Source organism: Poecilia reticulata, chromosome 1 (assembly GCF_904066995.2).
Source record: "Poecilia reticulata chromosome 1, P_reticulata-male-v2, whole genome shotgun sequence".
NCBI classification, from domain to species: domain Eukaryota; kingdom Metazoa; phylum Chordata; class Actinopteri; order Cyprinodontiformes; family Poeciliidae; genus Poecilia; species Poecilia reticulata.
In genome coordinates this window covers 1536778-1552866 of record NC_088830.1, presented here as the reverse complement: position 1 = coordinate 1552866, position 16089 = coordinate 1536778, and the positions used below count along the sequence as shown (strand labels likewise).

General features: G+C 40.5%; 1 protein-coding gene across 4 annotated transcripts in view; it reads left to right on the top strand.

The window, feature by feature from the left end:
* Nucleotides 1-16089, top strand: part of LOC108165995 (GRB2-related adapter protein-like) — a 32990-nt gene that overhangs the window by 1712 nt on the left and 15189 nt on the right. For all 4 annotated transcript variants that reach the window (XM_081607410.1, XM_081607386.1, XM_081607466.1 and 1 more), the window contains exon 3: nt 132-251. In XM_081607410.1, coding sequence (XP_081463536.1) covers nt 132-251 — 120 coding nt within the window. The remainder of the gene's footprint in view (nt 1-131; nt 252-16089) is intronic.

The window sequence follows — 16089 nt, the reverse complement described above, 5'->3', positions numbered from 1 at the left end:
TTAATAAGAAACACACATTTTTTCTGATGATTTTCTAGATTTGATGTGTCACAGCCATCATTTTTCACTAAAACTAAACATGATTTAGTTAAGAATAATCTCTAGTTAATAGTTTCTGTTTGTTTCTATAGCTGGTTTGCAGGAGCAATATCAAGACTGGAGGCTGAACAACGACTGTGCTGGCAGGATACTGGAGTGTTTCTAGTGAGGGAAAGTGAATCAGCTCCAGGAGAGTTCTCTCTCTCTGTTAGGTCAGTGAATGCACCACACCTTTTCTCTTCAGTTAAGGCTAACTCAAAGCAGTGGTGCTAAAATAGTTCTATGTCATTGTTTTTATGTTTTTCTTCCAAAAAGACAGAATTTATCAACTAGGCCCAAGCAGCGAAGCACTGTGAAGGCCTATTGTAATTGCAGGATTTCTTATTTTTCCAACAAAGCATGCAGCTTTTTGGAGCCTTAAACATATTCAAAAACTCACCAAACGTCACCCAAAATTGTCCCCCAACTAAAAATTTTGGATAGGCGTGGCCAAACTGGTCTACAGTGCCCCTAACGTGAGATAACACAAACCTTATGTCGTAGATATCTAAAATTCATGGCCATCGGGGGAACTGCCCCCGATGGCCATGCAATATTACAGAGTTGCGTCAGCCAACACAACCCTATAACATCCAGAGCCTTACCCACCGACCGAATCTCATCCACCACCGGGTCCCTGCCACCAAGGAGCTCTTTAACCACCTCGGCAACCTCGTCCCCAGAGATTGGAGAGCCAGACCCAAAGACCCCAGGCTCAGCTTCCTCAATGGAAGGCATGTTGGTGGGATTGAGGAGGTCTTCTGCCCACTGGCCCACAACGTCCAACAGTGTTGGTGCTGCACTGCTTCCTCCTGCTGAGACGCTGGATGGTGGACCAGAATCGCCTCAAAGCCGTACGGAAGTCTTTCTCCATGGCCTCTCCAAACTCCTCCCACGCCCGAGTTTTTGCCTCAGCAACCAGCATGCCGCTTTGACCGCCGGTACCCATCAGCTGCTTCTGGAGTACCACAGGCCAAAAATGCCCGATAGGACTCCTTCTTCAGCCTGACAGCATCCCTCACCGAAGGTGTCCACCAACGGGTTCAAGAGTTGCCGCCATGACAGGCACCGACAACCTTGCGGCCATAGGCGTAGGAAGCGGGGGGGACATGTCCCCCCCCAATATTGAAGACAGCCACATTCGTCCCCCCAATAGTTTCACCGCAGTTGTGAAGAATTTTAAAATCTTCCACTCGCATGCTTTTATTTTGAAGGCGCACAACAGCGCATTCAGCAGAGCGCTTCCTCCCCCCACCCCCCTCTGAACGACTCAAGAGTAAAGGCAGCAGTAGAAGGAGTCAGAGAAACTCCGTTTAAATGAGGTAAACAATCTGTCAGGAATGTTGCCATGAATATCGCTCGTTTATAACATCTTATTGTCAGTTGTCTTTTATATATAGAACTAAATCTTTTTGGTTAAGCGGTTTTAATTCTGGGATACTCGCATGTCCAAAATTTTACTGCTAACTTTGTTTAAAAGTTAGCTATGATTTATAATGAGACTGAAACAGCAGCAAAATTAGCCTTTTTATTATTTAAAGTGAGCAACACCTGATCATACTGACCACTTAACATGTATTTATATTATATTATATTATATTATATTATATTATATTATATTATATTATATTATTTAGAAATTTAGGAGAACAGCAGTGCTAGAATGATGAAGAAAGGTGAAGAAGCTCTGGTGAGGTCTTCATTTAGTTTATTGAAATATGTATTAACTGTTTTTAATTTTTAAATAAACTAAACTATTTTATTATGAGAGGAGCAGGTCAGGGAAGACATAGGAGAGTCAGGTGGAGTTTCAGAGTGTGAAGATATAAAATTATATTAATGTCAATAAAACCAGAAAGGAAAACGGGTGAAGACTGATGTCAGGTTGATTTCTTTCAACGTTTCAATATTTTTTTCATTATCTCCACACTATAATTAGGAGACGATAAGAAAAGTGCTTGAGGAGAGGTTTAAAAATAAATTAGTGAAAATTTTTGCTACACAGTAAATAGAGTTGAGATGTATAATAATGTATACATCTGAAAATTAAGTTGTTTAAATTCTCATTCTGTATGATAAAAACATGCTTTTTATCTTTAGTTCACATTCTGACATTACTGTACATTACTGTAGTGTCTGTTGTAAATACATGAATCCATGCAGGAGCATCAGGCTGCAGAGAGTCAGAGGGAGGCAGAGACAGAAACACATAACTAGATATTTTAGTTAAATGTTTATGGCTGAAACTGACAGGAGAATAAAAACATTTAGGCTTTTTGCTTCAGTGTTTTCATGGATCATGTTTGGTAAGTTACTGAATGCAGAGCTGGAAGTGAGACTGAGTTAACAGTGAGGAGCTAAGGTGTCTTGTTAGATGTGAAAAGTATCATTTTTATTTATTTTGTAGATCAAACTGTTGCACTGATGTATAGAGATGTTCAAGAAGAACAAAACTTGTTTTTTAGATTTAATTTTTGTTGGTCAAACTGCTGTATTGAGTTTAAAGCTGCTGAGTCCTATTTTATGAGCTGTTTTCTACTTTGGTTTTAGAAAGAGGTAGAACCAGTTCAGTTACCAGTCAATTTATATCAGTGCATTTTGACCAATAATCAAATGTCTTTTCCCAATAAGATATTTCAGAATCTGGTAGCCTGTCTGGGCTACCAGAGTATTTATCTTGCTAGTTGTGAGGTAAATGCTAAAGTTGAGCGTTCATCCTGGAATGATGGTCATTATACTATGATTAACTTTAATCTGATTATTGGATTGTAAATAGCAACATGTTAGAATACTTGTTACCAGTGGTGGGAAGTAACGAAGTACAAGTACTTCATTACTGTACTTAAGTACAATTTTCGTGTATCTGTACTTTACTTAAGTAGATTTAATAATGGGGACTTTCTACTTTTACTCCACTACATTTTACAGTAAGTATCTGTACTTTCTACTTCACTACATTTCTACAAAAGTGTTGCGTTACTCGCTACATCCAAGTCGCGTTGCTCTTTTTGCCCGTTAAAATGTGAAGTTCAGGGATTTAAGGTGGTGCCGTAAAATCTGAGCAATAACGTGACTTAGTGTCTGTTGTCACCCATCGCCTCCACCTTTACTGAGAAGGTCCTCTCTGCAGCAAACAGAAAGGGGCGGGGACGGACCACTGTCAGCCTCATACCTTATTTGGAAATGGGACCATTGCACTCCGGAAGTGAAGGGGGCGCTATTTCCTGTATTATCCGCGGCCTCCCGTTTTTATTTTCTTTTTAAATCTGTGATATATCTTCACCTTTAGGAAGGAGTTTCACTCTCAGCATGTATTTGAACTTCAATCTTTCATTTACTTAAGCACAGCTCACAGTTTTTTTAACAAAGTCTGTAACTTTCTGTGTACTTCTAAATCTGCTCCTTAGTCGCATCTTTTCGGGCCTGCTACTGCCTCTAGTGGCCTGGCGGTGGTAACACAACTAACATAATGACGTTACTAAATCAGAATACCACAACGTCTTTATTTACTATTAATTTCGGCATTACTGGCACCGTAAAAGATAAATTATCTCATAAAACACCATATTTTTTCACTTTCTTAAGGATGTAGAGCTAATTAAATGACAATACTTTTATACATTATGAATAATATCTATATATCTCCATCAATTATAGGAGGAAGAAAAGAAATAAAGAGACATGAAAAACAACGTGATCAACTATAATGAAAAATACCATTTGCAATGTATACGCAAGAAATTTAATTCAGCAAAAGTCAATAAACAAATTAGGAATAACAACCTAGGTTGTTAAACAGATACAAGCAAAAAAATCAAATTTTTGTTTTCACGGTGCCATTTATGTTATTCTGAGATGCCATTTATGGTAGAGTCTTATATATAGGAAAAAAATAAGATACAACTATTTAAAAACGATAAATCATATTCATAGAATCACATTATCAACAATTTGTGAATAGAGCAAAACACTTATACATTTACCACAGCACGCTATAGGTAAATGTTATTTAGTTTGGTTAAGAATAATTATTGCACTGTCAATAAATAACTTCTAATAGATGTTCTTAGTTCCTAAAGGAACACTTTAACACCTTCATGAGCTCAGAGGGTCAAACTGATGAATAATGAGGATGGATGCTCTCTGCTAGAATATTTCTTGCTGTCTTTCATGTTCTTTCAGCAAACAGTTGAGACAGAGTTGTTTTTGGTTTCACCACTGTTTACCTGCTGTTATACCTGCCATTCAAAGTATTCTTAAAAGATTGTCTGTTAATCTGCAGCTCATGTGACCAAACCAGCTGAAGATATGCAAAGTTAAAACTTGAGTTAAAATGTTGTTTTAACTTGAGTTAAGTTAAAACTCTAGTTAGAATGTTAAGTTTTAACATTTTAACACAACCTCAAGTTGGGTAACCCCAATGTCTTCTTAAAATATAGAGTCTCTGAGAACAGTTCTTAAATATATAGTCAGTGTTTTCAGCAAAGTTGAGCTGACTGTCCAGGAATAAGACAAGGAATTAAAAATTTGCCACAGTATCAACAGGTTGGCCATCAAGGGAAACTGGAATCACTTTCAGGTCTTGTTTATGTCATTTAATTAGCTCTACTTCCTTAAGAACATGGAAAGGGTTGGTTTCCTCTGAGCGTCAGTAATATAATAGCGCTGCATAAATCATAGATATGGCGACATGTAAAATCAGCAGCGCTTCGCTTTCACAGACGGTGGGACTTCGTCCAACTTTTAGCGTCACTTGGAAGGAAAGCTTAAATAAAGGTAAGATCTGTGGACGTGTTGCTAGCAAAGCTAGCTGTACTGACTGAGACACATATTTTGCATCTGCGATGAAAAAAAGTTGTCACTCATGCGCTGAATTATTGTGTGGAGGTGATGACTGAGGTGTCGCAGATATGGGACAACGCTGTGACCAAAGTGCAATATAGTGATATGACATTCAGGAACGATCCGATTCTTCTTTACTGATTACATTTATTTCAGCTCTATGTAGTTAATATCTAGGTGTTTATGGGAATGTGGATCTTTAAGATCAATTTGAGAAGTAATTTTTATAGGTCAAACGTAATTTTTTTTTGTCACGTAGCGCTGGGTGCTGGTCTTGACTTGGTCTTGGGTAGGTGGTCTTGACTACAACTCTGCTACGTGGCTCCTTGGTTGCCTGTCCTCCCCCACCCACCTTCTTTCCATCCCCTTTATGTTGGATTTCTTTAAAAAATAAATGCCACTACTGGCAAAAAAAGTGAAGTTCATGTTATGTTAGGACAGGAGACAAGATGTTTCCATCCCTGAAATTATGTTGCATAGAATCACATATCTAAGTCTAAACTATGTTACAGAGTAAACACAATAAAGCATGCTTTATCTGTGGCATTGTTCATTAAACTGGCACATTTCTAATGTATTAAAATGAAATACGATCGGTTCACTTAATGATATTGTATTAGGGATTAGGTATTATTCAGCAAGTACTTTTACTTTTAATACTTAAGTATTTTTAAAAGCCAGTACTTTTTTACTTTTACTTAAGTACATTTTTTGAGTACTTTCTCCACCACTGCTTGATAATGAAACAAGGGTCAGATTAGAGTAACGCATTACTGATGTGTTGATGGCATATTTGTTTGACATTTCTGCTCAAGCTATTTAATGATCTGTCAGGTTTCCAATATGCGTCCCCCCCAATGACACTCGTTCCTACGCCCTTGCTTGCGGCCACAGCTCTGATAAGTCGCCTCGACAATGGAGGCATGGAACATGATCTACTCAGATTCAATGTCCCGCACCTCCCCCGAATGTGTTCAAAGTTCTGGTGGAGGTGGGAGTTAAAGCTCCGTCTTACAGGAGACTCTGTCAGACGTTCCAAGCAGACCCTAACAACACGTTTGGGCCTGCCAGGTCTGACCGGCATCCCCCCCCCCCCAACCAGAGCCAACTCACTTCCAGGTAGTGGTCAGTGGACAGCTCCGCACCTCTCTTCACCCGAGTGTCCAAGACATACGACCACAGATCCAACAAAACGATGACAAAGTCAATCATTGAACTGCGGCGTAGGGTTTCCTGGTGCCAAGTGCACATATGGACACCCTTATGCCTGAACATGGTGTTCGTGATGGACAATCCATGGCGAGCACAGAAGTCCAATAACAGAACACCGCTCGAGTTCAGATCGGGGGGGTGGGGGACGTTCCTCCCAACCACGGCCCTCCAGGTCTCACTGTCATTGCCCACATGAGGGTTGAAGTCCCCCAGCAGAACAAGGGAGTCCCCAGGAGGGGCACTCTCCAGTACTCCCTCTAAAGACTCCAAGGAGGGTGGGTAATCTGAACTGCTGTTCAGCCCGTAAGCACAAAAAACAGTCAGAACCTGTCCCCCCCACCCGTAGGCGGAGGGAGGCTACCCTCTTGTTGACCGGGGTAAACCCCAACGTACAGGCACCGAGATGGGGGGAAACAAGTATGCCCACTCCTGCCTGGCGCCTCTCACTGCGGGCAACTTGTAACGCTTCAGGTTGTGTTTAAGGGAGGAGAGGAGGCGGTAGACGCGACTGGACGGTTAGAAACTCACAACTACACTGGTACTGGGAATTCCACAGTGTTGTCCTTTAATAAAACGCTCTTCACCAACCTTACAAGCCCGGTTGAACGGCTGCTACACATTCACACATGAAATAAGCAGAGTTCAAAGCAACCCGTAATGTCACCAAAGTAAGAGAGTTATATGTCCGTCTCAGTCCCGTTATTGTAACAATTTGTAACGACTGTTACAGCATCCAACTGTAGCAGGTTTCTCAGACGTTCTCTAAAAAGAAACAGCGACGCATACATGACGTCATCTGAGATACTAGAATGTCTTAAAGAGATACTACACAATTACGACTGTTACAAACTCCAGAGTGGAAGTACGTCCAGCCCCTCTCAAGGAGACTGGTTCCAGAACCAGAGCCATGTGTCGAGGTGAGACTGACTATTTCTAGCTGGAACCTCTCAACCTCACACACTAGCTCCGGTTCCTTCCCCACCAGAGAGGTGACATTCCATGTCACCAGCTTCTGCAGTTGAGGATCGGACCGCCAGGGCCCCCTTCCTCGGCCGCTTCCCATCACACACTGCACCCAAAAAATGTATTGTGAAACATTAAAACATGTCTGGCTGCAACTGCATTGATGGCAGCTCTTCCTCTCCTCAGTGTTTGTTAGCTTATTGGCACAGCTCTGCGCTCCTGCTACTGGTAGCTTCACCGCATCAGTTCAGCGTTACACCGGTTGATGATGTTGCTGCTATTCACTTGTCTGGTGTCTGATTTTTCAAATATTTTATGTTTTATTGAGGATTTTTGTGCATATGTTTTGGCAGTGCTGTAGGGTTGCCACCTTTCAGAAATAAAAATAAGGGACGCCCTTATTTTTAAAGACTAAAAAGCAAACTTCAGCTTTGTTGTTTTTTTTCCTTCGCTGCTCTCTGCTTCATGCTGTCACAGTTGCTAGGCAACATGAGTTATGCTGAGGTGGCGGCGGGGACAGTTGGTGAAGGGTAGACCTGTCCGAATTCACAGCTTTTCTCTTCCGGTCTTAGTTTATTCACGGCCTTGGAAGAACCCGGTCTATGCAGACCGATCCTTCGAAGGATGCAGACCTTGAATTCGGACAAAGCTTCTGATTTTGTCTTGATTTGATTTTGGCTTATTTTTCCTAATAACGTCGCCATGGTTACTTGAAATGCCAACAGACGAAATAGTACACTTCATGAGATCGAGCTGCACATTTTGATATATATTGTGAGGGTGCACGCTGCAGTTCGGGCCACGTTAAAGGTAAAAGAAAGCGGCAGTTTATTTTAGGTGAAGAATAATAGTGCAAGGCAGGTCCCAATAAAAAATATTGGGTTTATTTCAGGCTTTAATTAGAGGCTTGAGCCTCTAATTAAAGTTAATCAGTCGGATTGGATGTAGCTCAGACATGTCTATGGACTCAGTCCAGGTCGGGTTGTATTTTTTAGGTTGTATTTCTATTTATTTATTTTTTAAGAAACCGAGTACAGAGAGCTGGTGAACCACTTTGTGTCATGGTGTGGGAACAATCATCTCAACTTGAATGCAAACAAAACAAAGGGGATGATTGTTTGATTGAAATAGGCTTCAATCAAACCCTATTTCCATTATGGGAGAAGAAGTGAAGGTGGCTGATAAATATAAATACCTTGGTGTTCATCTGGTCAACAGACTGGACTGGACATGCATTAGTGAAGCCACCTAAAGGACAGAGTAAATTGTACTTCCTGAGGGAGATCATTCAAGGTTTGCACCTAGATGCTGCAGATCTTCTTCTATAAGTTTGTTGTTGAGAGCATCATCTGTTCTGCTGTCATCTGCTGGGGCAGCAGCATTTGTCTCTCTGTTTTATATCTATTTATCTAAAAAAATTGCTTCGGGGGACTTCTTTAAAAAATTTAAAATCTTCTAGATATGAGCAATTTGTCATATCCAAAAGGTAACATTGAAATCTTTCTAAAGATCCATCACTCAAACTGTTGTCATTGAATCTGCTTTTCTTTATCTGTTGAAGTCTTTATTTAAACCCCTAATGTTTTAAATGTTGTCAACTATGTTGTCATTTCGAATCTGTGTTTTTACACCTGAAAAAAGTGGTCATCTTTCCTGAGGAGCTAGTCTGAAATGCCAGAAGACACGTTGCAAATGGATCAAACAGTCCAGACAGTAGTTCTGTCAGAATCTCATGTTTACTGTGCAGATAAACTGATGATTGTTTTCCATCCACATCTAACACACATTCACCAGTACTTGAAAGGGTGTTAAGCCCATCAGAGCGGGGACAGTTTAAATGTGCTCAATGAGAACTCATTGCACCAAAAATATCTCTCTGACACACACATTAAGCACAGAGTGAGGATGAAGTGCTGTTTTTTGGGTCAACAGGAAAGTGACATGGGACTCATTTAATCACTGAGGGTAAATTAAATGTGTTCAATAATCGGGGCACTGCGTAACATCAGGCAGCTTTTTAATTATCCATAGGTATGCTATGCTACTGGTGAATGCGAAACAAAATTCATACATTATTGTTTTTAATGAAACATTTGTTTGCCTATAATAGCTTAGAGCAGTGGTCCCCAAAGTGGGTCCTGGAGGGCCGGCATCCTGCATGTTTTAATTCTCTCCCTGATTCAACGCACCTGGATCAAATGACGGCTCATTAGAAGACCTAAGAAGAACATTGACAAGCTGAAAAGGTTGTTATTACCACCAGGGAGAGAACTAAAACATGCAGGATGCCGGGCCACTAGGACACACTTTGGGGACCACTGGCTTAGAGGTATGACCAAGGACGTAGAAACAAGTTTATCATTGGGGGGAGACGCATATCGGAAACCTGACAGATCCGTAAATAGCTTGAGCAGAAATGTCAAACAATGGCGTCATCAACGCATTACTCTAATGATTAGAGTCTAATCTGACCCCTTGTAAAGTGTAATCTCAGGGGCGGAGCTGTAGAGGGCCTGGGGGGGGCGGCGGGCCCCCGGCCCGGGCCTAGAGGGGGGCCAAATAGGAGGAAGAATATGACTTTAGGGATCCAAACCTTTATCATGTCTAATGAGAGCTGGAGAAGGTGGGGCCTCTCCTGTTGAGTATAATGTATGTAAAATTACATAGAATGATGCGCCAGTAGATTATATATAGTAGGCTGCCCCCGTCATTGTTGACTCATGATTGCTAAAAACGTTACAAGACCGACTGATTATAATAAGGGAGGGGGAAAAGGGGAGGGCAACCAGTTGCTCTGTCCACAGTCGATGTTTTATCAGTTTGTTTTAGAATAGTTTGTTTCTGATAAGTGGAGGATTCCATCCTAGTCAGACATCCTGTTCTTCTGAAGCGATGGTCACATTGTTGTTCTTGTTGATACAATAAAAAAGGTTTGCAGTGAGCAGCTTTATCCCATTTTTATTAAGATTGCGTCTGCCTCTTCCAAAGAGGTGAAAGTGCTGCCAATAGATCCAGAGGTTATTGATGAAGGTCACTGAGCTGGCAGAGCTTTAATCAGCCATTTGTTTATCATATCCAGCATGGAATGTTTTTCGTCTCCGCATTGAGGCGATGGAATTGGACCACTGAGAAATAACTTCATTTAAAATTTTCCCATAGTGTTCAGAAGAATATTAAAGTCCTTTTTCAGAATCCTACCCCATAACACTCTACTCATAACAGTGATCACAATGCAACATATAACAAATACACATAACCATATGGACCCCAGCTAGGGTTGCCACCTTTCAGAAATCAAAATAAGGGACGCCCACCACGGCGCGTCGCCCGACTCTCACGGGGTGGGATGGCCGCTGCAGTGATAGATAATATTTTATGCCAGTGTTTTTTGTCTTTAAAAAGTGATCCATAGAGCAATCATTCATGCATAGAGGTCGGTTATAGAGTACCCCAAAACTGTACTCCAATCAGAGTAGTATACTTTAAATACGTTTAATTAAGCAAGTGTAAAAAGTATTTGTTAAACCACTGAGTAACTGATCATAACACCTGATTTAATATTCTAAATATGTCCTCAAACAACTAAAAGTATAAAAGTTATGTGAACATTCTGATATTTTACAGAGTATTACCAAAATATTTATAGAAATAAGGAGTTAGGTTTGGAGGCTGGTTCTAGACCAGATTTACCACAGAGACCGGGATAGTCAGTATTTTTCCATGGCAACACTTGAAAAAGAATGAAACATAAAAAAAAACAGAGCAATATTTCATCATTTGATATAATAAGTGAGCTAAAGACCCACTTGCGTCTCCAGAGATCCAGGTTGCAGATGGAAAGTGTGATCCTATCTCCATACAGCAGCTAAAATTGCAGCACGATAATTTTTAATTTGTTGTTAAAGTAAAATTGTGAAGGTTAAAAAAATCGATCCACCACTGAGTATTAACATAAGACATTTACTTAGTATAACTTCTTTGGTACCCTGTTAGCCCCCACCTAGAACCGCCCATGGCTGCAGGTCTGGGTCTGGAGCATTAATAATAACATAAATGCCTTAATGGAAGGGTGTCATGATTATACTGAACACTGGAGCAACCTTGAAGATGAAAGTTTCCCTCCTCTACTGCTCACCCCTCGGGACTCGCCTGCTCCAAAAAAAGATAGAATATCTGAAAAGCTAAATGGTGACAAAACGCGTTCCAAGCTTATCAACGAGAGAGCTGATGGTCTGGAATTGAAGTTGGGGAACCGGATCAAGATGCTGGAGAAAAAAATCAACACCAACACGGCTGAGTTAAAGAGTTGAAAGAGAATATTGATCTAATCAGAAAGAACATTTCCGACTCTGACTCTCGTACCACTCATCTCATTAACCGAGTTGCTGAAATGGAGGCTTATTCCAGGCGCTGGAACCTTAAGCTTTGTGGACACAGCAAGAGGGATAATGAAGATCCTTGTCTGGTTGCTGTTAAAATCTGCCAGGCTACAATTTCGGAGGAAAAGAACACGCTGGTGTCCTTCATAGATGTCGCCCACCGCCTGGGTCGCATGACGAAGGATCGCAGCACTTCTAGACCGATCATCATCATCTTCATCAGGTTCCTGTCCCGCCGGCTGCATGATGCTGTCTGGAAAGCGGCAAAAAATTTTATAAAATGGCAATTTCTGCACAACAAGCTCCGCTTCACCGAAGATCTCTGCAAGTCCGACCGCGAGAAAAGACAACTTCTGTGGCCATTGGTAGCTGATGCTAGGAAGAATGGGGGGAAAAAAGCCTACTTCGTGGGAGGCCGTGCCTTTATTGAGGGTAAAGAACCCCCCCGCCCCCAGCCTCCAACGTTGAGATGACAGGCGCATAACTCGTCTTTGACTGAAATGGAAGCACACTTTGAAGCCTGCAGGTGGTTATGTATCTGCAGTAATAACAACAATACCTGTAGGAGCTATTTCTCAATTTTCAGTTATATCTTAGAGTGGCAGGAAGAAGGTGGAGGCTGCACCTGCTGACAGGGTGATTGCAAGTGAGCAATAGCGCCAGAGGGTGCTCAGTATAAAAGCTGAGGTGAGCTGCGGACTGACACTTGTTTGCTGTTGACACGTCGTGCGCCGCGCTTCCGTGTTGGGCTGTCTGTATGCCGAGTACAGGTGAGGTTGGCTGCCTGCGCATTTACAACTGCTTGTACATTGTAGTAGTGATGGACAAATGAAGCCTCATGAAACAATGAAGCTTTCCAGCCCTTTGCTTTGCAAAAAGGTTCTTTACTCGATGCTTCATTCAGGACTCACTAGTGACACCTGCTGGTGAAACTGTAACAGCCTTGTCACTCAGTTGGATCATACTTCCAAAAATTAGTAAATGCAATATTGTCACAAAGTTTTCATCAAACTCATGTTTAGTAACAGGAGAATCAATGAAATCATTTAATTGTCATATTTTAATTATTAAAATTATTTGTCTAATCCTGGTTTATGTTGAACGTCAGTGGTTGTGTTGGGGTTTCTTTTAGATCATAGACTGACTTGACAATAAAGACATTTGATGTTTTAGTGTCTTGGGAGTGCAGTGCCTGTTGGGGCATTCGCTTTTTCTTGGATTTTTAATTATATTTGGCTACATGTTGAATTTTAGTCCTGCAACAGAATTAAATCCATTTCTGCTGTGAAAGACTGATATATATTTGCTAATCAAACTACAAATAATAGTGGAACTTTGCAAAAGGTGAGAAATTGGGAAACTGTTAAGAAGAATTTTATTGTGAGCGATCATCTCAAAGTATTCCCAGATGTCACATTTTCTTCTTGCTGGCTCCATTTCAGACTATTAATCAAGTTTATTTGTGTAGCACTTTTCAGCAACAATGCAGTTCAAAGAGATTTACATCAGAAAATCACAAAAATATAGTCATAAAAAAACAATCTACAATTGAGAAAACCAGTAACAAACATTAAATTTTGATGAGTGCCATCATCAATACACATCAGATATGTTGGCTATCCTTGTTTTTCTCAGTTTTTGACTGAAGTCTTCGGTAAAGATACGCTCCCTTCCTCTCCTGAGATAGATCGAGCGCACTGCACCCTCGCCCCCAAACCCGCCCTGGGATCCCGTCCTCACCCTGTCATCCTGCGCTTCCATAGATTCCAAGAGAAAGACCTGATTATCCGCAAAGCCCGCAAGAGGGGCGCACTGTCTTATCAGGGGCATAGGATCCGCTTCTATGATGACTACAGTCCAGAGGTTGTGAAACAGCGCAGCGAATACAGTGGTGCCATGACTGAACTGTACAAGCGGAGATGCAAGCCGGTGTTGCGTCAATCCGCGTTTCCCTATCAGATACGGTTCCCCCTGCGTCAGCTTCCTGAGCTGTGTGAAGCTGACACCCCACCCACGTCAAAAAATCCAGCAAATAGTCTGAATGGTTTGTGCTCCGTTTTTGCAGGTTTGTGCCATTAAAATTTTCGTTTGTGCAGTTTTGGTTTCTGAGATATTAAACATTATTTTTTAGGTCATCTAGAGTTCACCATCCCCCCATATCGCTCCAAAACAAACCAAAGTGGGCTAGTTCGTTAGTGCTCCGTTTGTGCAGGTTTGTGCCATTAAAATTTTCGTTTGTGCAGTTTTGGTTTCTGAGATATTAAAAGTTATAATTTTGAGCTGAAAATCTGAACATTGACCAGGAGAAGCAGTGTCTGAGTCAAACTCTGTGTCCACAGGGCTTTCAGGATCACTTTCTTGATTAACAATGCCACAGATAAAGCATGCTTTATTGTGTTTACTCTGTAACATAGTTTAGACTTAGATATGTGATTCTATGCAACATAATTTCAGGGATGGAAACATCTTGTCTCCTGTCCTAACATAACATGAACTTCACTTTTTTTGCCAGTAGTGGCATTTATTTTTTAAAGAAATCCAACAGAAAGGGGATGGAAAGAAGGTGGGTGGGGGAGGACAGGCAACCAAGGAGCCACATAGCAGAGTTGTAGTCAAGACCACCTACCCAAGACCAAGTCAAGACCAGCACCCAGCGCTACGTGACAAAAAAAAATTACGTTTGACCTATAAAAATTACTTCTCAAATTGATCTTAAAGATCCACATTCCCATAAACACCTAGATATTAACTACATAGAGCTGAAATAAATGTAATCAGTAAAGACGAATCGGATCGTTCCTGAATGTCATATCACTATATTGCACTTTGGTCACAGCGTTGTCCCATATCTGCGACACCTGTCATCACCTCCACACAATAATTCAGCGCATGAGTGACAACTTTTTTTCATCGCAGATGCAAAATATGTGTCTCAGTCAGTACAGCTAGCTTTGCTAACACGTCCACAGATCTTACCTTTATTTAAGCTTTCCTTCCAAGTGACGCTAAAAGTTGGACGAAGTCCCACCGTCTGTGAAAGCGAAGCGCTGCTGATTTTACATGTCGCCATATCTATGATTTATGCAGCGCTATTATATTACTGACGCTCAGAGGAAACCAACCCTTTCCATGTTCTTAAGGAAGTAGAGCTAATTAAATGACATAAACAAGACCTGAAAGTGATTCCAGTTTCCCTTGATGGCCAACCTGTTGATACTGTGGCAAATTTTTAATTCCTTGTCTTATTCCTGGACAGTCAGCTCAACTTTGCTGAAAACACTGACTATATATTTAAGAACTGTTCTCAGAGACTCTATATTTTAAGAAGACATTGGGGTTACCCAACTTGAGGTTGTGTTAAAATGTTAAAACTTAACATTCTAACTAGAGTTTTAACTTAACTCAAGTTAAAACAACATTTTAACTCAAGTTTTAACTTTGCATATCTTCAGCTGGTTTGGTCACATGAGCTGCAGATTAACAGACAATCTTTTAAGAATACTTTGAATGGCAGGTATAACAGCAGGTAAACAGTGGTGAAACCAAAAACAACTCTGTCTCAACTGTTTGCTGAAAGAACATGAAAGACAGCAAGAAATATTCTAGCAGAGAGCATCCATCCTCATTATTCATCAGTTTGACCCTCTGAGCTCATGAAGGTGTTAAAGTGTTCCTTTAGGAACTAAGAACATCTATTAGAAGTTATTTATTGACAGTGCAATAATTATTCTTAACCAAACTAAATAACATTTACCTATAGCGTGCTGTGGTAAATGTGTAAGTGTTTTGCTCTATTCACAAATTGTTGATAATGTGATTCTATGAATATGATTTATCGTTTTTAAATAGTTTTATCTTATTTTTTCCTATATATAAGACTCTACCATAAATGGCATCTCAGAATAACATACATGGCACCGTGAAAACAAAAATGTGATTTTTTTGCTTGTATCTGTTTAACAACCTAGGTTGTTATTCCTAATTTGTTTATTGACTTTTGCTGAATTAATTTCTTGCGTATACATTGCAAATGGTATTTTTCATTATAGTTGATCACGTTGTTTTTCATGTCTCTTTATTTCTTTTCTTCCTCCTATAATTGATGGAGATATATAGATATTATTCATAATGTATAAAAGTATTGTCATTTAATTAGCTCTACATCCTTAAGAAAGTGAAAAAATATGGTGTTTTATGAGATAATTTATCTTTTACGGTGCCAGTAATGCCGAAATTAATAGTAAATGAAGACGTTGTGGTATTCTGATTTAGTAACGTGATTATGTTAGTTGTGTTACCACCGCCAGGCCACTAGAGGCAGTAGCAGGCCCGAAAAGATGCGACTAAGGATCAGATTTAGAAGTACACCGAAAGTTACAGAATTTGTTTAAAAAAAAAAAACTGTGAGCTGCACTTAAGTAAATAAAAGATTGAAGTTCAAATACATTCTGAGAGTGAAAATCCTTCCTAAAGGTGAAGATATATCACAGATTTAAAAAGAAAATAAAAACGGGAGGCCGCGGATAATACAGGAAATAGCGCCCCCTTCACTTCCGGAGTGCAATGGTCCCATTTCCAAATAAGGTATGAGGCTGACAGTGGTCCGTCCCCGGCC